This window comes from Phyllosticta capitalensis (genome assembly GCF_038381095.1).
Source record: "Phyllosticta capitalensis strain CBS 128856 chromosome Unknown BKA78scaffold_10, whole genome shotgun sequence".
Lineage (NCBI taxonomy): Eukaryota > Fungi > Ascomycota > Dothideomycetes > Botryosphaeriales > Phyllostictaceae > Phyllosticta > Phyllosticta capitalensis.
Window position 1 is genome coordinate 1 of NW_027117448.1, and position 22,078 is coordinate 22,078.

Here is a 22,078-nt window from a genome sequence, read left to right on the forward strand (position 1 = left end):
TGGCGCACCAAGGTCCGGCAGGTTGTGAGCCGGATGCCCTGCGAACCACTTCCCCAGCTGCCACATAACCCGCAATTGTTTCCATTCGGTGGGCCCTGAGAGTTCGGATGTTCGGATGGCTTTGGGTTCCGAGCGAGAATCGCTCCTCGATCAACGGTTCCGGTCGAAACAAGCTTTGAATGCAAGGGTCTCAAACTACCCAATTCCGTTAGAAAGGAGCGCCACACTAGCTGAGGAGGGCAATTTACCGAGAGAGGTCAGGTCCTGGGAAGGGGACATTGGACAACGCCGCCGAGAGCCATTGCGCGGTAAAGGTGACTCGAGCGTTGCTGTGGCGGAGACGTTCCCGGTGGCCCACTTCGGCGTCTCTTTCGTGGGCGCGTTTGTTCAATGAAGAGGAGCGCTGTCGAGAGTGCAAGCGTGCGAATTGTTTGACTGTCGAGTCTTGAGTGGTGCAGTTGGTGGGTGGGCAGGCCGCTGGTCGGCGGACGGGAGTCGGTGCGGACAAGGAGGCGGTAGGGCAGGCGGTGTGACACGACGTCATTGGCTGAAGCTTGCAAAGACCAGTTCGACTTCTTCACAACAACTCTCTGTTCCTTTGCACAACATCGCCAATGGGTCTGAAACCGCCTTCGCTACGGCTCTCGGTCGGAACCAAACCGCGCTCCGCCAACAGGGAGTGATCATGCGCGACATCTTTCCTCCGCAGCAAGCTCGTCCACCTCCACCTCCATGAGCAACTCTCTCATCACAAAGCTTCGCGCACGAGGAGCATTCGAAAGCCTCGCCGTGTCAAAGACCTGCCCTCCGTCCTCACTCTCGTCGTCCTCGTCTCCATCCTCGTCTTCGCCCCGAACCAAGACCAAGATGGCCCAACATTCGTCCAAACCCGAGATTTCAAGCCGTCTCCACCGTCATCCTCGTTCCTGACTTCGCTCCGGACCCCTTCGATAGGGACCCTGTTCACGATGACATACAAAGTGCTCCGGGAGGAAGTTGCACGAGCGAGAGGGATGTGGCGCTGGGCTTTATCTGAGCCAGGATTCTGCAGTGGGCTGTTCAGCGGCGTTGGCTATGGAGGCAGAACTACGGCGCTAGGCATTATTCGATTTGCTTGGACATTCAGTGGTCGGATTCAGTCGCGCGCAGGAATCTTGCTGGGCTTGGGTGTTGAGATGAAAAGGGGGTCGAAGTGGATGGGGTGCCACAGCGCAGTACTTCAACAGTGCTGGGCGTTCTTTTCGAGCCGAGGATTCGAAGTAGGCTAGGCTTCGTGCTGAATTCCTTTGATGGCTGTTTTATCCTCTTGATTTTCTAGCGGGTGCGTGGGCGGGTTTACGGCGGGCAGACCTTTCGACGGCATTGACAGTGAAGGGGTTACGTCGCTCGGCTTCATTCGAGCTGGAAGTCTACGACGGGCTGGGCTACGTGCTGATGGTCATTCGACGGCGCTGGCGGCAGAGGCGGAACTATTGGGACGGGCTTTGCAGCACGTTGGGCTGCGTTCAATGGCTCGATTCTCGACAACAATCGTTTTCTTCGGCTTGGGGGTTTTGAAAAATAACGCTCTGATGCTTTCCGGCTGTGAAGTGGTAATATGGTAGGTGCGGTTACTCAGGGGCTCGTGAATTTTCCAAGTGATGGCGAGGTAATTGGATGCGCTGAGTTTGAGTTTGAGATGAACTGGCTGAGGGATAATACTGCGCGGTACCTTTTGACCGCGCTGGATTTATTCGAGCTAGGGGTCAGTGGGCTGTGCTACTCGCTGAAGTCCTTTAGTGGCGGGTTGGATTACGGCGGTGCTGCTTTCAGCGTGGGCAGGTATTTCAGGGGCTGGTTTACGTGACATGCTCTTTCGACGGCGTTGGCAGTGGAGGGTGGAGGTGGGACTGCGGATTCAGTGACGCCATTCTCAGCGACAACGTTTTCTTTCGGCTTGGGGTTTTGGAGGCAGCACCACAGCAGGCGGCGAAAGAAATTCAATAGGCTTGGACCAGTCGCCGCAGTCTTTTTAGATGCGAGCACTTGAATGCTCCTTGTGATCGTACACCGGGCATTTTTTCGATGTCATGACAGGTCTGTTACGCCGCTGTAGCTTGCGGGCTGGGCTACGTGCGGTGCTGATTCCTGGTGGTTTATTTTGACTTGGGCAGGTATCTGAGGCAGGTGTGTCGCTTTCCAATCCCGGCGTGAGTTGGTCGCGCGGCAGCTCTCCGTACTTGCTGACACGGAGTGGGCTCTTGAGCGTCGAGTGCAGCGTGCCAGTCAGTACGAGAGCGACGATCTCTGGGTTGAATTGAATCGTACTGTGAATATTTTCAATTCGTTGAGCAAGCCAGACTGGAGGTGCAGAGGTGGCCTTGTGGTCCAGGGATCCTTGAGGATGAGGGGTAATTCGGAACTGGCAGAAAATACCCGAGCTGCTTCTGCTGGGCGTTCACCAAAGGCGAGCTGAGGATGGGAGTGCATAGGTGACGTTGCTCGCGGTCGATTCTCGCTGTTGGGCTGCCTCGATGAGTGCTACGCTGATTTTTGGAAGTACTCGGATTGGTGTTGAGTTCCGCAAGATCTCGCCCTTGATTGACGGCTGCCCAAGTCCTTTGCGCGTCACTACAGGGAGCATTCGTAGCTACGTGTGCCACAGCTTTTGCTACAAAACATCAAGCCAAGGAGGCCGAAACACGGAACTCGTGGTAGACAAGAACACCACTGAGACATGGGGATTCTTGGGCAAAGGAAGCGGCTACAACCACTCATCTCGATGACGAGATCTTGTCCGGTGCAATTAGACTGACTCTGTAGGCCATGGGACAACTTGCGAGCTTCAACTTCGACGGTATGCCGGAGCCTCACCATGCAGGATGCTTTGACAGAGATAATGGGTCAGTTTTTAGGGAGGAACCAATTCGTTTTTAGTCCTACTCTTGCGCCTGATATGGCAGACACACGGCCATGAGCTCTTCGCATTGCGCATGCAAAGCACCAACCACCGTTGCCTCAGCCGCTACCGATTTGTACAAGTTCGCGAGAAAAGCCTCGTACAGCTCCTTCATCTTCATGCGTTGTCTGGAGACGGCGTCCAACTTGCGGCGATACTCGTGTGTAATGGGCGACGGATGGTCGGCTTTGGCGAAGGCGTCCTTGTCGCGACGCAGTAGGGTCATGCGCTCGTCGAGTTCCTTTACGAGTGCCGCGGAGATGTCGCAGTACTCACGAGTCAAGGAAGAGTACTTGGTCCATTCGGCTTTGGAGTCGTTGTACAACTTGTCTGATTTGGCGCAGTGCTGCAGGGCCAGCTCGCGATGCTGACCGAGTTCCACAATGATCGCTTCGATTCTGGCAATTTCGATGTCCTCGCGCTCTGCTGCCTGGGCCTGCTGCAGGAACTCGAGGGCGTTCCAGTCCTTGTGCGTCTCGTGGCGCCGGATGCGGTTGTCTGAGATTGTTTGCTTCATAATCTGAAGCCCTCGCTCGGCAAGTTGGGCGTTGTTCTTGATTCGTGCCATGGGACGGCGAGCTTCAGCGCAGGCTGTCGCGGCGTTGTTGAGAGCCATGTTGAGTTGACTGCAGAGCGATTTGAGAGAGTTGATTCGGTCGGCCTCGTCCTGTTGACGCTGCTGACATGCAGCGGGGGTAACCAAGTCCTGGTTTTGTTAGCGATGACTGGAAACGAGGGGGATACTAACATCGTCGGCCATGGTGCTGGGAGGTTGCAGAGGTCAAGAGTTGCAGGTGTTGGAGTTTTAGAGGTTGGGTGGGAAACCGAATCCAACCATGTTTTGGTTCAAGTTGTCGCGAAGTTAGACGCAAGCTCTTGAATGCTCCTTGTGCCTATTTATGGAAGGTTTCTCTGTTTCTGACCCATCAGGCGCTTGAAGACTCCCAGTCTCTACACGTGCTGACTTGGCAAAAGATGTTTTTCACCCACTGCTGCGCAGTGACGCCGAGTAGTCGTGCGCGCTGTGTTTACCTCCATGCCAGCGAGCTCTCTTTCCTGGAACAAACCAAAAACACCAAATCCAAAGCCATCGCCGTGCAACACTGCTTTTGACCACCACCATGGCTTCTCGAGCCGGTATTGCAATGCCTCGCCCTTGGTTGACGGTCGTGTTGAGCGACGAGCTCAGTTAGTGGATATGGACGCCCTGAACAACTGGAAAAAGGACCAGAAAAAAGATTCCACCAAGTCCTCTAAGTAGAGTGACAGGGAGCAGTCATAGCTACATGCGCCATGACTTTTGCAACAAAGCCTCACTATAATGAGGCTTAGTAGTGCTTTTAATCTTCCCATGCACGGCCAGGACGAGCCATCGACATCAGCTTATGGAAAAGCTGGAGGGTGTCTTCAAGTCTGTCGAGACCCACGACAAGAAGTACAGCAACACTATAGCGCAATTTGAGACTGTTGAGGGACGCATCAAGGAACCACGGTGGACAGGAGCACTGTTGAGACATGGGCGGCGCTGAAGCAACGTGGGAGATGACTGCGGAGTGATTTGATGAAGTCAATTTGGTCCGCCGTCCTGTTGAAGTTGCTGAAATGTAGCAAGGAGACACTCACGTCGTCAGTCATGTTACAGAGGGAAGTCAAGTTTGTCGACGCTCTACCTACTCGAACCCCTTGACATCTCCACCAGCTGATTCACCGTCTGATGAATTTCCTGCAGCCCCCTATCATTCTGCTCCCTCAGATTCTCCGTCTCTCAACGGTACCACTCGATCCACCGCTCCACATCAGCCAATTCACCTCAACGCCTTCCCGCCTTTTCCATCTCAATCTTTTCCTGCCAGCAAAGTGTCTCCCTGAGCGGGGAAAAGTCATTTACCTTCCTCGCCCACCTGTTGCAGTCTTCGACGGACATGGTCCCAGCAAAGTTGTTGCTGTGTCGTGCGGGTCCGTAGCTCATTCTGTGGCCTGAAGTGATGTAGCCAAGTCCAACACAGTTGAGCAAAATCTCGCCGACCCAGCCCTGTTCGGGTCCCCAGCACATGTAAATAATAAACTGCTTGACTTTGAATACGCCTGGTGCGATGACGGCCGAGACTGCCTCCATGAGGTTCATGATGAAGTTTGACTTGTGGTGTCTGGCGTGGTCCTCGAGTCGGCGGTGGTGGTTGTTGGTGAAGCCAAACTCTGAAAACGGCCTGGTCGGCCCTTCATGGTCAATGCGCTTGCGGACGTGAGCGACAAACTGGCGCAGCTTGTCCTCTCGGTTCTCTTGCTTGGTGTAACGGCGATGTCCGAGGGTAGAATGATGGGGAAACTTGATCTCGTCGACAACTGCGGCGAATTGGTCGTCGTCAAGGTACTGTATGAGCGCATCCAGAATCTGCCGCAGCACGGGAACGGAGGGGCCGTGGCCTTGGTCATCGCAAAAGTATTGCGCGTAAATGCAGGGTTGAAAGCGGCCGTCCCTGCAAGTCCGCTCCATTTCCGCCTGGTACAGGTCGACAAATGCCTTGGCCTGGGCACGGCTGGAGTGGGCGAGGCGTGCAATCATCCCTTCCATGATACAAGCAATCATTTCCCGGCTCATGCCCGCCAGGATGGCGACGCCCTCTGTCATGAATGTTTTGTACAAGTCGTCCTGCAGCTTTTCTTCCTCCCAAACCCTTCGCACCAAGGAAATGTAAGAGTCGAGAAAGTCGTGCATGTACTGGCGCACTGGTTCGACGTTTTGTGCGGGCGCGAGTTGCAGTGCGCGGGTCAATGGGGTCAGTATTGGGTCATCCCAACCCTCAATGACAGGCGGTGCTTGGAGCTCGCCACGGTACATGCCATAGCCCTCGTTTTCATACTCGTCATCTTCAGTGCACAGTTGACCGGAAGTGCCTGCGTGGGCGGTCTCTGCATCAACAGCGTCCTGGAAAAATGGGCGGTAGTCTTCAACTGGGGAAGTTTGCGTTGGTCTTCCAGAAGTGTCTACGACGGCATCTTCAAAGAACGGGTGGTGCTCTTCTGGAGGCGATTGGCTTTCCGATCCGAGCACAGGTGAGGGCGGGTCGGAGTACTGGTAGTCGGAGTGGGAGGATCGCGGAGGGTCGACATTGTTGTCCGGGCCTGGGATTGCGCTGCGTGGCCGGTACTGGCTATCATTGGACACAGTTTCAGATTCCAGGCTTGGTTCTCGCAGATTCTGTGGCTGCGCCTGGGGTGGATGGTGCGGCAGCATGGTGGTGGTGGCAAAGTCGAGAGATGGCTGGTGTTGTGGTCGTGTTTGGAGTTTGCGCGTTGGTAAGTGATGAAATCTGACCTAGGCTTTACTCAAGTCTTCGCGCATGCAGACTCCAGCGCTGTGCCTATTCACCGAGAAAGTTTCTTTCTGTTTCTGGCGCAAGACACCTAGTCACTACGTGCGCTGACTTGGCAACAGATAATCACCCACTGCTGCGCGGTGACGCTGAGTAGTCGTGCGCGCTGCGTTTACCTCGACGCGGCGAGCTCTCGTCTCTTGAACAAACCAACAACACCAAAGCCAAAACGTCGCTGTGCAACACTATTGACCAGCACCATGGCTCCTCCCGTCGATCCCCTCCCCGACCAACATTCCATTGAGCATGCCCTCGCGCGGTACGTGGAGGAAAACTCGTTCCTCGAACAAGTCAACAAGTTTGAGATCCAACTCGTCCGCAGCGAGCAGCTCGCCTACGAGAGCAACACCGGCTGCCAGTTGAAATTCTCGAGCATCGCGGATCGCCACGTCCAGGCAATTTCCTCGCGAGACATAATGGTCCAAATCATCAACGGCCGGAAGCACGCGCGACAGGGCACAGAGCCGACGGTGGAGACGATCCTGGAGTCCCAGCGCGAGGATCTCCATGTTTCTGCCGTGGATGCTGGAGTTGCAAGGCTCGAAGATCTCATCACTGCGTGGAAGGAGATTCCATCAGAGGACTTTTTCAAGACCAAGAGGCAAGCCTCCTGCAGGTTCAAGGACTCGGCGGCGGCGTTCCGACAGAGGTCCAAGGCGTTTCTCGACGACCAACGCGAAAGAATCTTGACTGTCAGCGGCGTGCCTGCAACCGTCAACTCCGTCAACATCGCCGACAATCTGGACAAGCAGCATACCATATTCGACCAGGAATTCGCCATGGCCAAGGAGACTTTCAGGAACTTTGACACTGAAGCCAAGGAGCTGGTTTCCAAGCTGTACAAGGTGGTGGCATCGATGGTCGAAGCGCTCGATCGAATGGAAAAAGTCTTGGTCCAGTATTCGATTTGAGTTGATTTGATTTTCATCCGCCCGACACGAAAAGCATGCGGCAACATCATCTCCCAAACACTGCTCATTTGAAAGCCTTCGTTGCGGAATGATCGACCTCCGAGATATGGTACGTCCTGCCCACTTCGTTAGTCTTCGCTAACTTGGTGCAGCATCCACCCTTACCTTGAAGCTTGTTTCGACCTATCAACTCGGCTACACTTTTTGGGACGAGGGAGGAGGGGCATGGAAGACGAAAAGCGGTGCTGATGTGGCCTGAGGGATCAGTCTTGCCACCAGAAACGGACGAACTTTCTAGTCAAGCCTTTCAAAATTATCAATGGCCCAGTCGCAAGAGTCTTGCCTTCGAGAAGCACTCTTCGCTCACTTCTACCTAGCCCGACCAAAAGCAAACTCAACAGAGCGAGCGCCGTACCACTTTTCCACCCCGACTTCGCGCATATCTCTCGTGTCTTGAGCCATCCCCCGATTGTCCACAATCTCAAGTTCTGCCTCTCGATTCCATCCTTCTATTGTGTTTTTCGGCGACCGCGCTAGTATAGGCGGGCAGTAATTCAAAGCGGGAACGGGCTTAGTGGCCCCGTGTATTGCTCAACCTGAGCGATGTGCCACCCTCGTAGAATTTGCGGGTGTTGACTGCTCCGGCGCAGGATACAGTGGCGGCGGCAAATCGCATGTCATCCGGGCATTGCCATCTTCTTCTTCTTCGTTGTTCGGCAGTGCGTCGCTCGCGGGCAGTGATTCAAGATTTGGAGGCCGTCGAGGAGCGCTCATAGATGTTGACTGTTGGCTTGGAGAGTCGCGCGACGCAGGACGGAGCGGCGGGGCATTGGAGTACCATAGAGGGACATCGCGCTGCTTGTGGAAATTAAGAGTCAGATGATGATAGACGCTCAAACGATTCTGTAGACTTACCTTTGACTTGTGGCCAAACAAGGGTCCAGGCAAGGGTCCAGGATCGCCAGGGACTTGATCCACCGGCCCGGTCCGCCGACTCCCCCGCACATTTGTACCACAGTAAGGAATTCAACCCAGGCCCAGCTTCACATCGCGTCGCACCGTCGCAGACGCAAGTGCTTGAATGCTCCCTGTGACTACCTATTCAGAGAAAAATTCTCTATGTTGAAGGTATCAAGCGCTTGAGAACTCCACATCTCTACGTGTTTTAATTTAGCAACAGAAATTCCTGGATTAGCAATTTCTTTCGTCACCCACGGTGGTAGTGTAATCTGCATTATCATTCCCCTGCGTTGGCCTGGATTACTCGTAGGCACTGCTGCCGACACTTTGAACGCCACGTCAATAAGGCTGTTTGCGGGATGTCGACCTTTGGCGTTGCCGAAGTGCTGCAATCACCACTCCAACGCGTCTCACTCCTGCACCAAAACCAATCGTTCCAAAACTCAGACCATCTCTACCCAATCATCAATCCTCGCCCAGTTTCTTCACAAAGTTGACCAACTCGGCTTCCAGAATATTACGGCGCAATTGATCCCATATTCTGCGGGCTTGGAGCAGACACTAATCATGCCATTGCTGACTCAATCAACGTCGCCACGAGACATTGAAGGGCAGTCCGAGCCCTGGTCCATCCGGACATGAAGCACCTGTCCGCGGTGCACATCACCCCCAACACTATCGCAGCAGGTGCCAACATCATCTGACAGCTGGGCTGGAGGATAGCACTCACCAAAGCCGGCCACTGAAGTGTCCTCGATTCAAAGGACGGAAGAATTGACGAGCTTAAATCCCAGCTGGAGGCGCACATCAACTCGCCCTAACAGCCAGTCGGATTGACCTCCGGCCGCAACTCCAGGACAAAAATAACAGGACTGGAAAGTTTTGCGACAAGCATTGGGCTCAGCTTTGAAAAGATCGAGAAGTGTGCGAGGTCCGAGGCTAGTAGGAGTTGGGAAATCTGGAAATTGAGAAAGGCAGTCTGCAACGGCGGCGGATTTTGAGGTAGTCGGAGCTGGTCGCGACCTACCGATCGACATGGCGAAAGAGCGGAAGCGTCAACAGGATGCCGACAAGCTGCGGGCTGAGTTGAATGTCAGGGAAGAGGTCATGGATATGATGGACCTGTGATTAGAGACGCAGGAAAACGCAAACGTCCCTCCAACTGTTGGATACTCTTCTGCCAAGTGGTCCGCCAGTTGCCATAACCTTTCCCAACATCGATCGCATGAAACGAGTCGCCGTGAAGTGAGCTGACCCTCGGCAACTCGGCTGACGCTCTTGATCCTGCAATCCATGAGCTTCTCCGTCAGATGGAGCAGGTTGAGGCGTTTGCAGCGTTGGAACTCGACCAAGCAGACCAGGATGTCCCACCGTCTCTCATGCCGGGAATTAGAGCACGGCACCGCTATCCAGGAGATGTTCAACACAGACGCCGTACGATGCAAACGAAAACCAGTCGATGGGGATGGTGGAGGCTTGACAAGTCTTTCACGTCGAGAACACTTATCCAGTACCTCTTCAACGACGCCAAGGAACAGAATTGAAAAAGCACAAATACACATGCGCCCACTTTCACCTCTCTCAATCACCCACTCACTCGCAATCAACCCCTCCACCCTCGCACCGCGCCGAAGCCCCCAAACGCCCTTAAATCAAACCACCTAGCTCACAGTGCCGCCGCACGGCCTTTCCGTTTGCGTCCAACACACCACACCTACCGAAGCCTGGTCGCAAAAGTCGTGGCACACATAGCTTCAACTACGCCCTGTAGTTCGATGCAAAGGACTTGGTGAGTTCAATATCAGGTGCGCAAGGCGCTTGAATGCTCCATGTAGAAACTTTCTACTGCTCTACGGCCGCTTCTTTCAGCTTTCTCTTTGGCGAGATCCTATGTGTGTCCCGACCTTTGCTACCAGGCCTCGCCCTCACGCTAGGACCACAAGCTCGATTGACTTAACCCTCCCTTCCCCGGTTCAGTGAACCAGGTAGAAAGGGTTGGAATAAAGAAAGCTATTGTTTTTGACACGCACAACGTGGCGGTCGGTGGTGTTGGCTATGCTATTGTTCGCTCTGTGGATTTGGACGACAGCGGCGCCCAGGCGCTCCAACTGCGATACCTTGCGCTGGCGACGATGACGGCAAGAGTTGATTGGTACGCGAGTGGGTGTGGTGAGACTGATGAAAGTTTTCGTTGATAGAGCTGATTGTGGGAAATTGAGCACGCCCGCAGCACAGCATTTTGACCTGGAGGATTCAAGTAAAGTCGACGATGGAATTGAGCGGTCTATAAGCGAAAGCACTGCGAGCTCGACACCGTTTTTTCTCCCCTTCCCTTCCCTCCTCTACTGCCTCGTCACATTCCAATCCACCAATCAGAGAACAAAGCCGCAGCAACAAAATCGACATTTTCAAGGAGGGTGGAGGAAAGAGCGGACAGACAGGACGCCATCACACGCACGGGGCAGCCAGCCAAAAGCACACAAAGCAAGGTCGCGACGATTGACAAGAATCGAGAGGAATGAGCGGTCGCCGAAGCGACCCGACAGGCAAGACACGGCACGGCCAGTAACTGTCGGGGTCGAATGGGGATTAAGGAGGGGACAGGAAGAGATGGACCGGGAAAGGACATGCGTCGAGCACGTCTGTCTGTCCGTCGGCCAGTCCCCTAGAAGAAGTGCAACACGTCGCCTGCGTGTCTGCAAGTCTGCCGCCGCCAGCTCTCTCATCTTGTCATGAGCTGTGTTTGCGGACGGGCGGTTGAGATGGGAGAGGATCCCGCGAATCCAGTTCGCGAAGAGGAGGAGAGAGGAAGACTCCGATCGTTCCAGCGACTGGAGTGAAGGAAGGGAGCGCCGTGGTGCCTGCCTACCGAAGCCCAAGCGGCCTCTTGGAGTCATGTATCTGTTGATGTTTGACGATTGACTTTTGACAAGAGGACCAAGATTCATCGGATGGGATTGGCGAACCCAGCTCGCCTCAGGGGTGGGTGACCAGACCCAGCGACAGCTCATGCCGCGCACCTTTTGATGTGCAGCATTCAACGCCATCTTTGCAACCAAACTCAACGACACTCAAGCAAGAAGAGCGAGCAGGCGCCTAAGTGTAGGTAATGTTGTTCTGGCGGGCGAAACCCAAGCGGTAAGTCGGCTGCGTCTGATCATAGACGATAAACTGGCTCTTGATGAAAATGTCGCCCAAAATGGCGACCGAGATGCCGCCGTTGCTCTGCAGGCCGCCGTAGCAGTTGCCGGCATAGTCGACCTGGCCGTAGTTGAGGTAGGAGCCGGGGACCGTCATGTTGGCCGTGGGGGCGTACAGCGTAAAGGTGGGCAGCTTGGTCGAGCAGGGGTACAGCCACGCGCCCCACGTGCTGCTGTACGTCGCCTTGGGGACCGTGTTCCAGTAGGCCGTGACGATGTCGTTGGGGAGGGCGAGGAGCGTGGTGCCCGTGTCGACGACGGCGTTGAAGCTCTTGGCCACGACGGTGCCCGAGGTGCCGACGCGGTAGTTGCTGGCGGCAAACTGCCACCAGCCGCTCGTGTTGACAACGGGGACGTACGAGATGGTGCCGTTGTATTGCGTCTTGTCAATGTAGCCAAAGTTGTAGGTGCCGACGTTTTGCTTGCGGAGCATCGAGGTGAAGAGGGGCAGGGTCAGCGACGGCTTGATGGCGTCGAAAAAGGTCTTTTGCTTGGTGGGCTTGACCGAGTTGAGGTTGCCGAAGCCGAGACCCATGAGGCCGTCGTACGCGGCGCTGACGAATTGGCTGGACATGTTGGTGGCAGCCTCGACGGCGATGCCGCTCCACACAGACTTGGCCATGGTGATGGTGTCGTTGTACACAATGCCCTTGGCGTTGCTGCCGTCCAGGTACGAAATGCCCCACGTGAGGTTCTTCATGAGCACGCCCGAAGAGGGGTCGTAGGTGTTGTGGTTCGAGGTTTGGTTGGCTGGCTGGAGAGTGGAGCACACCCACAAGTCACTGCTTCCCGTGTCGACATTGCTCCAGGTGTTTGATCCGCCAAAGACAATCTAGAGAATTAGCCATGTACAATTCAAATGAAGAAAAGACTTACCGGAACCATGTAGGCAGTATCGTAAGAGTTGACCGGGTAAGCATTGTCCGTTCCCGTCACCGACTGCGCCTTGCGACGGACCATGCGGCCTGCCAGGCCACCGATACCCTCACTAACTGAGCCAGTGAGACCAGACGCAATGGTAGGAACCGCCGAACCCGCAGCAGCAAGAGCATCAGTGACTCCCGTTGGCACCAGGCCCGTTGTCGCGAGAATCGTGGGGGCAGCAGAGGCAATGGCGGCTCCGGCGGCGACCAAGGCAGGAGGCTGGACTCCGTAGCGGTTAAAAAGGTTGTAGTACTCGATGGGACCGCTGCGCAGCTGCAGGCCGTGGGCCTCTTGGGCGAGGGTAAAGTTGCCGGGCTTGTTGAGGATGGCGGGAATGATGTTGTTCAACTGGCGCTCCTCCAGAGGAGCAGCCGCTGCCAGCAGCGGGAGAAGAAAAGCGAGAGATGCAGAGGAAAACATGATTGTGAGGACTGGAGAGTGAGAAACGAGAATGCGAATGCTGATTTGGATGCTGTTGATGGTGGAATTGAATACATCTTTATACACTTCTTCCTGCTTCCAATGCAGTTAGGAGCCATCACACAATTCTCCACATCTTTGGAGGAGAGCCTAGATCGAGGCTTGGCAGCTTGGGTTCAGAAGTCAAGTCGGGAAGACTAGCTGAGCACGGGGTATTCCACGTGTGTTCTGTAGCGCTTTCGTGGGCGTTCTAAGCCAAGGGATACCGAGAAAGCTGTTTAGAGGTAGGATTCGCACTTTCCTGTTTGGACAAGGGTCCTGGGTTTTCGCCGGATTTGGCAAGAGGTGGACAGAATCTATCCAAAGCCACGGGGAGCTTCCATTTGGCTGGAAGCTGGGTGGTCTCAACGGGCGTGCTCTCGATCCAGATAGTCTCGTTTTACCAGGCGATATTTCTGGAGGCGAAAGAGTTCGTCGTGGACAGTCAGCTGTCAGTGAATTTGTTGCATCAGGGGCGTGGTCTGATTGGCGAGAAGGTCTTTGATATTTTCCTGACCACGTCAGTCTCTTGTTTTCTATTATTCTCCCTAGTCGTGGTAGACTGTCCAAATGTTGGCTTTGCCTAGATCTGAGTAGAGGACCGTTTTCCCACGCACGCTTCAAAGATGTGCCCGGGGCAGCCTTCGAAATTCCAAGACGCCAAACTCGGCGAATTCCAAGATTTTCAACTCACCAACGCTTTCATGCATCCAGACTCCAGCACGACACCCTGCCAAGAGCAACAAACTTTCCACCTCAACCCCGACTTCAGAAACCGTCCATGCCGTCAAGCATCAAGTCGAAAGCAGTTGGGTGGAATGCGGGGAGTGCTTCGCCTCAGCCACTCTGGCGCATTCCACGCCCCCGGCGGCGCCTATCACGACCGACCCACCGCAAAGACGGACGGACAGACAGCGCCCGTGGCCTTCCAGATGCCGGGAAACAATCTTCCTGTTGTGGAGGCTGGAAGGCAATCCCACCTTCCCCAGAATCGTGGCTGCGCCAACGTCCATAGATTTTTACGGTTTGTTCCCGAGCTGAGCAATCTGAAACTCGAGCTGAAGAGCCTCGCGATATGGGCAGCTGGTTTTGCCGGCAACGCTCATGAGCTGGACCAACGCTCCGTCGGTCGCCAAGAACGCAACAGCAGCATCGTTGCCGGTATCGAATTTTGCAACCATCGCATTCTCCTCTACTCAGTCGAATTCCCAAAGCAGGATGACAATTCCGTCGGAATGCGCACCACGGCGTTTGCATATCTCGCGAGAACGACGATGATCCCAAAAGGGAAAGAGCCGTGGTGGTTAAGGTTTACCCAGCACATCCTTGAGCTAACCGCATCTCGTACTGCATCTCGTACCAGACCGAGCCAAGACGGCAACGGGAGCAGTCCGTCGACAGACAGGGCGGCCACTTGGGCACGACCACGCGCTAGCACCCGCCTCTCACCGCCGCCGCCGACCTTTTGCTTTTCCCATATCCCTTCCTTTGTTTGCACGACGGTCGGCGGCGGAGAGGCTGATCTCGGCTCGCAGACTACCGGCCGTTGAGATCTCACTCAACTCTTTCACAGCCTCCTCCTCCTCCTCGACGGTTGAACTGCTGAACGCTTTTTGAGAGCTCTGTCGTCATTCAAGCTGTCAAACCCCACTATCGAATTGCATTCGGACTTTTGTCGTGCCCCTCCCTTCTGGCATCTGCCGCGCGGAATGACGTCCATGACAGAAATGCCGGCGCTCCGCGCGCTATCGACGCCCTCTCTGACAGCGCTCGCCATTGCAATCGGCATCATCTTGTCGACGCTGCTCCTCCAGCGCAAGCTGTCAATTTCGCCGGAGCCGGGCGAACCGCCGTTTGTGCCGGCGACGGTGCCGTGGATGGGGCACGTCGTCGGGCTGTTCCGGCACGGCAAGCGATATTTCAAAATGATAGAGTACTGTAGAAGCCTTGAATGACGATTGTGTACTCACGATGCACAGCAAAAAGTACGGCTACGAGCTGTACGCGCTGCCGATGCTGGGGCTGCGTGTCTACGTCGTCACGGCGCCGCAGCTGGTGACGGCCGTGTACCGCGCGTCCAAGACGATATCGTTCCGGCCCTTCATTGCGGAAATCTTCACGCGCGTGGCCGAGATGGACGCCAACGCGCACAAGATAAACATGGACTCCCTTGGCGACCCCAACGGCCTGCTCGCGCGCAGTCACGAGATTGTCAACAACGCGGTCTTGTCCGGGCCCGTGTCGGACGGCATCGCGCGCGAGCTGCTGGGCGGGCTGGCGCGCAACATCAACGGCTGGGGCCGGGGGCGCGAGCGCGTCAACCTGGCCGACGTCCCCAAGGAAATGTTTGGCGACTCGACGCTCAACGCCATTTTTGGGCCGGGGCTGATTGAGCTGGATGCCAGCATCGCCCAGGCGTATTGGGACTGGGACAGCGCGCTGGTGGAGCTCACGCTGGCGCCGTTGCCTTGGCTGACGTACCGCAGAGCATACCTAGGCCGCCGCAGACTGCAGCGCGCCCTCAAGACGTACATGGAGACGGGCAGGTACAAGGAGGGCTGCCAGATGCTGCAGGATCGCGTGGCGCTGCACATGAGCCTTGGGTATTCGTGGGCCATGGCTGGCTACATAGAGCTGGGCATGGTCATTGCGTCGTTCCCCAACTCGGCGTACTCGAGCTTTTGGTTCCTCTGCCGCGTCTTTGCAGACGAGGCGCTGCTGCGAGACCTCAGGGACGACGTAGCCGCGGCCGTTGAGCGCGACGGGGACAAGGCCGTTGTCGATATTGACGCGGCACGCACCCGTTGTCCCCTGCTCATGTCGACGTTCCGCGAGGTCCTGCGCCTATGCATGCCCACGTCCTCATGGCGCACCGTCATTGAAGACACGCAGCTGGACCGGTACCTGGTGAAAAAGGGGTCTCTGCTCTTACTAGAGGGCGGTCTCCTGCACTCCAAACCAGAAATTTGGGGTGAAGATGCCTCTGAATTCAACGCCCGGCGGTTCATGGATTCGGCGAGCGGCACCAGGAAGGACGGATCCATGGTCCCGTCGGCCAGCTATCGTGCTTTTGGTGGCGGCAACATCTACTGCCCAGGCAGAAATATTGCACAGATTGAGTTGTTTGGGCTGTTGGTTCCGGTCATCACTGGTTTTGACATTGAAGGCGCAGATGGTCCACTCACTGTGCCGCCCGTGGTTGATGACGTTATTCCACTTGGTGCCATCAGGCCACGTTGGGAGCCCATGGTCAAAATTTCGAGGAGGAAAGGATGGGAGGACGTCACCTGGGAATATCGATCTTAGAAGCCGTATTTGCATCTAGTTTTGCATCGATAGTGAATTTCGATGTTGCTCTTCTCTTCTGGAGATGACTGAGATGATATTAATGTCGTTGCTATCCTTGTCAAGGGTGCCAGTCAAATGCTGGGGGTATCAAAGCGCGCAGAAGGAGTAAAGCCAAACGCCGGGCTGAAATCCAGTCGAATGAGAAGAAATCAAAATGTTGAACGATGACCTCTACGCCTGCACCCGATTCTTCACGGCCAGTGCCGCGGGACCAAATTGATACTCGGAAATATCGTCGTCGTGCGTGACACACGGACTGTATTTGAAAGGTAAAAGCCAGTCCCACACGCTGTTGCCCATGACTTCACAAATATTGGCATATGCGCTGCCAAGATCCCACAGTCTGGCGCGAGGTTCGGTTTCAAAAACAGCCCACTTTTCCCCGGGAGCAGACGGGAAGCCGACGACGGCGTAGCAAGGAAGATGGTCAATGTCGCCCGTGTACCAGTCTGAAATGCGGACAGCCAGATGTAGCGGCATGCCAAACTGGCGCTGCTCAACCGTGGTAAAGTTCTTGGCCAGCATCCACATGGAGTTTTGGAACATGCCGACGGTGAAGAGGGTGTAGACGCCGCTGAGCACCAGCATCGCTATCAGCCACGGGTTGCGCTCGCCGTAGCGGTCGTTGTCGCGCTTGAACAGGGCAATGGTCGTCGCCAGCATGAAGACGCAGAAGAGCATGGCGTAAAAGAGGAACTGGACGAAGAACTTGGTCGTCGTCTCCGACACGATGCCGCCGACCCACGGGCAAAAGTGGTCCATCCGCCGCACGCAGCGCCCCAGGTCCGAGCAGTGGTGCGTCCGGTCCGGCTTGAAGGTCTCGCACGTCTTGCACCAGCGCGGCAGACAGTCGGGAGCGACGATGAACATTTCCTTGGGGCGAAACGTCTTGAGCGCCTCCATCCGCAGGTCGGCTTGGTGTTGATTGTGCGCTGCCAGCTCTTTGAACAGCTCCTCCCGGCTATGCGGGTCTTCTGGTCTCGTCGTGTGTATGACCGATCTCTTCTCGCTCCATCTCTTCATGACCGTCTTCATGTCGTCGTTGCCTCCTTCGCCCCGTTTCGCTCTCGTGATACCCAACGGCAACAGTCCCGGGTCCGTGTAGATGACCTGGATCAGCCGCATGTAGGCAACCCCGGCTGCGAACATGAGCAAAGCGTGAAGGACAATGACGGCGCATCCGGCTCCTTTCTGGTGATCGCGCATAATCAGACGCTGATGCGCCAGCTTGTAGCACACGACGTAGGTTGCCCATGCTGCCTGGCCAATGACCAAGACGGGCACGACAAAGGCGGATATCAGCGATGCCCTGATTGGTCTGTTGCCGCGGTTGATGTCTTCCAGCGTCGTCGCGTCGACTTGTTGTGGTTCCGGCGGCGAGGCGCCCGTGGTGGTCAACTCGGACTCGGGGCGAGAAGTCGGGCGCGGCGACGGGGCTCCCGACATGGTGGTCGAGGATGTTGAGGGCGGGATAGTCTTGAAGTTGCGAGGATTTGATGGAGGGGAGTTCGTCAGCGGGAGGAGGTGAGATGGCGCAGCAGAGGCAGAGGCGAGGCGCGGAACGGCGTCGACGGCATCATGAAACGGCGGAGGCCATGGCAAAGGCGACGAATCAACAACTGGTTTGAGAGACTTTGCGATGCCGAGGACCAGACTCCAGTCGAGATGAAGTCAGAGTCGACGTGACGCCATCAGCGGCCGTTGGTTGGCAGCCCGCAGCCGATCCGGTGCAGAAGATCGCCTGCAAGGGTTCACTCAACCCTACCCGTCGACCGTTCCACAGTCCAAACCCACCTCACCACACCACACCACAACCACCACCATGCCATCCTCCTGCAAAGACCTACGTACGCCCCAATCGCCCTCCTCCATCTCAACCCACTAACTCTCCAAGGCGACGCGCTGGCCGAATGCCTCCAAAACTCCGACTGCGTCATGGTGCAGCGCAACAGCGCGGCCGACTGCCTACGGCCGCCGCTCGTCGACACGCTCCCGACGCGCTGCCAGCAGCTCAAAAAGGGCTACGGCGAGTGCAAGCGCGGCATGGTCGACATGCGCAAGCGCTTCCGCGGCAACATGCCCGTCGCGCTGGCCAAGGACGCCGGCCTGGACGACGCGCAGACAAACGACGAAAAGAACAAGGGCCAGTTGTATGCGGGCCGCCCGCTGTCAGATGTCGTGAGGGCATCGAGCGGGAGGGATGATGCGCAGGCCGGGAGTGAGAGAAGTGGGGAGGATGAGTCGACGACTTTTGCGCCTGCGAACCCATTGACGACAACGCCGCCGCCGCCATCCATCCCGGTAAATCCTCAGTCGCCGCCGCAAGCAGACCCCGCACAGCAGCCGAAGAAGAGCTCATGGTGGCCATGGTGAGCGGGAGAACGGGGCAGAGTAGGGCAGGCATACTGTACAAACAAGAGATCGCAGACCAGCAGACAGACGGTCTCCACTCAACAAAAACTACGGCATTGGAACGGCGTTTGGACATGGGCATCGTTTTTGTAGCAGCACTGGGCAGGCATGACAGAGAAGATATTAAAAATGATAACCCCCGACGGGCGGGGATGGAGCAGACGCACGTGTGGCTGGATGAGAACGACGTGATGCGCAGGTACAGTACAGATGTAGGAACAGGCAGTTGCACCAAGATCAAAAGACGCACCTCAACTCAACATGAAGTCCAAACACCACAAGCCCCCGCCCCCAAAAAATCAGGCAACTCCACTTACCTGCGGTGCCTGTAGTGTCAGCACCGCACCGGCCCCCGAAGCGCAGCGGGACCGTTTTGCATCCTTCCGGGATTACCATCATCATGGCGGGATGCAGGATGCAGCATGGGGAGCGGGCAGGATGCTGCGGCTCGTTCCGCCGCCCGACCCACAATCCGTCCGTCTTATATTATCCCGACCACACACACGCGTACCTCAACCTCACCTTCTCGCCGAGCACATCGTGAGTAGCTACGTCTGACCTCACGCATCCCGTCATTAGCGTCGGGGCCAAACACTATCAAAAGGGGCGGCGGGGGGCTGGCGCTACCGGGTGCGTTGTACAGTATACCTACATAGCAAAGCCAATTTTGTTCACAGCCACGAGCGAGCCACATATCCACGAGGTATATTCTCAACTTGACGCGGTACAACAAATTGCATCGAGAGAGATGGATGGGATCAAGGCGCCAAAGTCTCCAAGTGAATGTGGCCATTACCTGTCGACAGACCCATCTGGATTGCCAAATCTCGACAAACCAGACACGCTGGGCGCGGATATTTTGGCCTGCCGTGCTGTCAACTACCTTGATGCCTTGCTCTCTGCTCTCGACGACGGTGGACGAGTCGGTGCCAGGGGTGTGGATGATGTTGAATGACATTCTGTCCCGGAGCGACACAGATGATGAAGTCAGAAGTCTCGTCTACGCAAAGAACCACGGGCAAAGCTTCAATCATATCACAATGCCAACGCCTCCAAAGAGCAAGAGATTTGGTCGGGATGCGCAGTCTATAAACATGCAAGCGTGCGTACGAATGCAATCTGTAATCATACACGTGAATCAATCTCATCTAGAAAGTAAAGCAAAGCAAAGCGAAAACAAACCAACCACCCAAATCCCCCTTCTCCTCCTCAGTGAATGCTAAAAACGACGGACAGACAAGTGCAGCGGAGCTGATGAGGTCTAGAAAGCAAAACGCAGCGGTAAGAGCAAAGCAAGAGAGACCATCCATCCACCCATCCAAAAAAAAAACAGACGCGAGAGAAAAGGAAAGGAAAGGAAAGGAAAGCAAAAACTCCATCCGCCCCCTGTGCCACAAACGTCTCACCCCATCTCACCTCACCCCTAACGATGTAGTCGGGTCGAGAGCAGGACCAGCCCAGCTCGCCCCCATCCATACCAGTCACTCACTCATTCACTCGCCATGCGCCGACGGTAGAGGAAACCATCCCGTCTACTCGCCAGCCACCCCCAAGACATCCATCCTCTATCATCACTCGTTAGCCAAGCCCGTTACACCCTGACCCCTCCCTGCGTCCCCATCAGACAAACGTACCTAGCTCGACGACACGACCCACCGGTAGTCGGTCTACTTGGTCGAGCACCCGCCGCAGCGGCCGTGGCAGCAGCCGGTGCAAGCCTTGCACAGCGACGTGCTCATGGGCCCGGTGCCGCACTCGCAGCAGTACCAGTAGCTGGCGTGGGAGCGGACGCCTGGGACGACCAGAGGGAGGCCCGCAACGTCTGCGCTCGTCGAGTCGGGCATGCTTGCTTGCTCCTGGCTGATGGCGAAGGGGTCGACCAGGCTCATGGCTTCCTGTTGGTCCATGGACGAGACGGAGGAGACGGAGCAGATGGACGAGGAGCGCGAGCGCGAGGTACAGGGCGAGACGCAAGCAACGGCGGCGGAGGGAGAAAAGACGGTGGATTGCATGATGATTGGCTGGCTGGCTGGCTGGCGACTTTGGCGGTAGGTAGGTAGGTTGCTTGTGCGTAGTGTATAGATTGAAGAGCAGAGCAAAGAGTAGAGTAGACTGGACAATTCGGATGTGACAATTTTGCAGTGTGTAGCAGGAGCTGATTCTGGCGACGAAGCTGATGTAGCTGTAGCTGTAGCTGTAGATGCAGGATAGAGACAAGAAAGAGGAGGAGCAGTAGACAGCGGAAACTCTTATACACGCATTCTCGCGCAACGCCGCCATGGAGGAACACCATTAGCTGCTTCGCCCTGCTGTGACTCGACCGCAGCAACAACCCCAACTAGCTCTCCCCAAGGCATCAATCAACCACGACACCTAGTATCGCCGTCACCGAACGGTGTGTTGCGCTCATGTGTGCCTCAGTCGGGACCAAGCCCAAGGCCCGCGATGCGTGTGGCAGAGCGCTCGAATCTCCTCTCCATCCACTCAGCAGCAGCCATTCACCAGAGGCCTACAGCTGTAGGGCAGACGACAGTGAGTCAAGCCACCCACGCCTCTAGAAGCATTCCGGACGATTGCTTCTTCGGGCAAAAGGTGGGTGAGGCGCGCGAGCTGGTGAAATGACGGGTGCGAGGTGACGGTCGAATGGCGTGGGAGCACACCGTCGGCGAGGTCCGGCGGAGAGAGGGGGGAGTGATGTAAAGAAGGGAAATGGAAGGCAGACATGCAGGGAGGCCTTGTTGACCGTGGGGTAGGTAGGTTGAGGGAGAGGAGGGAGGCGCGGTATGGATGGTACCAATCCGACTCGATGCGTTGAAAGACGAGCTGCTTTGGTCTCGAATACGCAAGACGACGCCATGGGACATGAGCCTGAGTCTGCGAATTGGTTAGTTCGTGACGTATCTTTGATGAAGGTCTTTCCTTACCACTGACAGTCCGAACGAAACACCAACTGAGCCACGGCCGTGCCGTCTAGCTGAAGAACGAATCTCTGGCACGGCCAATAGCTGCGGCTGTGCATGCTTGATCTCTGGATGAGTGGTTGTAGATGTGGCACGTAGGTCGCGGAGCAAATAACGCACATACGCCACACCTCAGGCACGATGCAAAAACAGCCTGGCAGCCTGAGGCGTTGGACAAGCGGAGGCCTCTTTGCGTATGCGGTCGACGAACGACATGCAGGTCTTGTCAAAAGCAGTTGGAGATGGTAGGACAGTATGGATGGAAATGACTGAGGTTGAATTGCTACAAACGTAAAGAGAGAATATGATGTGTGCTGTTGGTCCCAAATAGGCAAGTTGTCAAAGCTGGGGCGGCGTGGATGTGGCTGAAAGATTCTGGACGACTGGCGACGTGCCACAGAGCAGCGCCGCTGGACGACATCAACACCAGCCAAGGGAGATGAGCTTCGCCACGGCTGACGGAGGACGGTCAGGACCCATGGAGTGCGTCTCGTCTGCCTCAGTCACGTCCAGGACCGCAAGGCAGACGCGGCGGCATGGCAGACAGAGGCCAGTCTCGACGTCAAGAGCCATCTGGCGGTGGAGCGGCGGC

General features: G+C 56.1%; 12 protein-coding genes across 12 annotated transcripts; 5 read left to right on the forward strand and 7 right to left on the reverse strand.

The window, feature by feature from the left end:
* Positions 1 to 2,918: 2,918 nt before the first annotated feature.
* On the reverse strand, positions 2,919 to 3,554 carry BKA78DRAFT_298569 (uncharacterized protein; the record flags this gene model as incomplete). The annotated part of the gene is made up of 1 exon (XM_066886924.1): positions 2,919 to 3,554. The coding sequence occupies one exon, from the start codon at positions 3,552 to 3,554 to the stop codon at positions 2,919 to 2,921; it is 636 nt and encodes a 211-aa protein (XP_066740144.1).
* A 1,047-nt stretch (positions 3,555 to 4,601) lies between these two features.
* Positions 4,602 to 6,173, reverse strand: BKA78DRAFT_346303 (uncharacterized protein; the record flags this gene model as incomplete). Its single annotated transcript, XM_066890516.1, has 1 exon — positions 4,602 to 6,173. One exon carries the CDS (start codon positions 6,171 to 6,173, stop codon positions 4,749 to 4,751), a length of 1,425 nt encoding a protein of 474 aa, XP_066740145.1. The 3' UTR covers positions 4,602 to 4,748.
* Positions 6,174 to 6,241: 68 nt separating this feature from the next.
* On the forward strand, positions 6,242 to 7,455 carry BKA78DRAFT_322806 (uncharacterized protein). Its single transcript, XM_066889143.1, has 3 exons — positions 6,242 to 7,017; positions 7,070 to 7,339; positions 7,389 to 7,455. Exons 1-2 carry the CDS (start codon positions 6,513 to 6,515, stop codon positions 7,231 to 7,233), a joined length of 669 nt encoding a protein of 222 aa, XP_066740146.1. The 5' UTR covers positions 6,242 to 6,512; the 3' UTR covers positions 7,234 to 7,339; positions 7,389 to 7,455.
* A 10-nt stretch (positions 7,456 to 7,465) lies between these two features.
* On the reverse strand, positions 7,466 to 8,085 carry BKA78DRAFT_322807 (uncharacterized protein). Its single transcript, XM_066889144.1, has one exon. The coding sequence runs from the start codon at positions 7,995 to 7,997 to the stop codon at positions 7,815 to 7,817; it is 183 nt and encodes a 60-aa protein (XP_066740147.1). The 5' UTR covers positions 7,998 to 8,085; the 3' UTR covers positions 7,466 to 7,814.
* Positions 8,086 to 11,279: 3,194 nt separating this feature from the next.
* BKA78DRAFT_333155 (aspartic peptidase domain-containing protein) lies at positions 11,280 to 12,727 on the reverse strand (the record flags this gene model as incomplete). The annotated part of the gene is made up of 2 exons (XM_066890057.1): positions 11,280 to 12,215; positions 12,260 to 12,727. The coding sequence occupies 2 exons, from the start codon at positions 12,725 to 12,727 to the stop codon at positions 11,280 to 11,282; spliced, it is 1,404 nt and encodes a 467-aa protein (XP_066740148.1).
* A 332-nt stretch (positions 12,728 to 13,059) lies between these two features.
* On the forward strand, positions 13,060 to 14,526 carry BKA78DRAFT_26013 (uncharacterized protein). The gene has a single exon (XM_066885414.1). It carries the CDS (start codon positions 13,393 to 13,395, stop codon positions 14,314 to 14,316), a length of 924 nt encoding a protein of 307 aa, XP_066740149.1. The 5' UTR covers positions 13,060 to 13,392; the 3' UTR covers positions 14,317 to 14,526.
* Positions 14,527 to 14,737: 211 nt separating this feature from the next.
* On the forward strand, positions 14,738 to 16,072 carry BKA78DRAFT_298574 (cytochrome P450; the record flags this gene model as incomplete). Its single annotated transcript, XM_066886925.1, has 1 exon — positions 14,738 to 16,072. The coding sequence occupies one exon, from the start codon at positions 14,738 to 14,740 to the stop codon at positions 16,070 to 16,072; it is 1,335 nt and encodes a 444-aa protein (XP_066740150.1).
* A 213-nt stretch (positions 16,073 to 16,285) lies between these two features.
* On the reverse strand, positions 16,286 to 17,560 carry BKA78DRAFT_257030 (DHHC palmitoyltransferase-domain-containing protein; the record flags this gene model as incomplete). The annotated part of the gene is made up of 2 exons (XM_066885147.1): positions 16,286 to 17,085; positions 17,191 to 17,560. The coding sequence occupies 2 exons, from the start codon at positions 17,558 to 17,560 to the stop codon at positions 16,286 to 16,288; spliced, it is 1,170 nt and encodes a 389-aa protein (XP_066740151.1).
* Positions 17,561 to 17,936: 376 nt separating this feature from the next.
* On the forward strand, positions 17,937 to 18,487 carry BKA78DRAFT_256505 (cytochrome c oxidase assembly protein PET191-domain-containing protein; the record flags this gene model as incomplete). Its single annotated transcript, XM_066885093.1, has 2 exons — positions 17,937 to 17,961; positions 18,009 to 18,487. The coding sequence occupies 2 exons, from the start codon at positions 17,937 to 17,939 to the stop codon at positions 18,485 to 18,487; spliced, it is 504 nt and encodes a 167-aa protein (XP_066740152.1).
* Positions 18,488 to 18,787: 300 nt separating this feature from the next.
* Positions 18,788 to 19,481, forward strand: BKA78DRAFT_298576 (uncharacterized protein; the record flags this gene model as incomplete). Its single annotated transcript, XM_066886926.1, has 3 exons — positions 18,788 to 19,066; positions 19,106 to 19,156; positions 19,188 to 19,481. 3 exons carry the CDS (start codon positions 18,788 to 18,790, stop codon positions 19,479 to 19,481), a joined length of 624 nt encoding a protein of 207 aa, XP_066740153.1.
* Positions 19,482 to 19,575: 94 nt separating this feature from the next.
* Positions 19,576 to 19,892, reverse strand: BKA78DRAFT_322813 (uncharacterized protein). Its single transcript, XM_066889145.1, has one exon. The coding sequence runs from the start codon at positions 19,834 to 19,836 to the stop codon at positions 19,675 to 19,677; it is 162 nt and encodes a 53-aa protein (XP_066740154.1). The 5' UTR covers positions 19,837 to 19,892; the 3' UTR covers positions 19,576 to 19,674.
* On the reverse strand, positions 19,595 to 20,934 carry BKA78DRAFT_26026 (uncharacterized protein). Its single transcript, XM_066885417.1, has 2 exons — positions 20,161 to 20,934; positions 19,595 to 20,091 (listed from the first exon to the last, which is right to left on the reverse strand). The coding sequence occupies exons 1-2, from the start codon at positions 20,804 to 20,806 to the stop codon at positions 20,012 to 20,014; spliced, it is 726 nt and encodes a 241-aa protein (XP_066740155.1). The 5' UTR covers positions 20,807 to 20,934; the 3' UTR covers positions 19,595 to 20,011.
* Between the last annotated feature and the right edge of the window lie 1,144 nt (positions 20,935 to 22,078).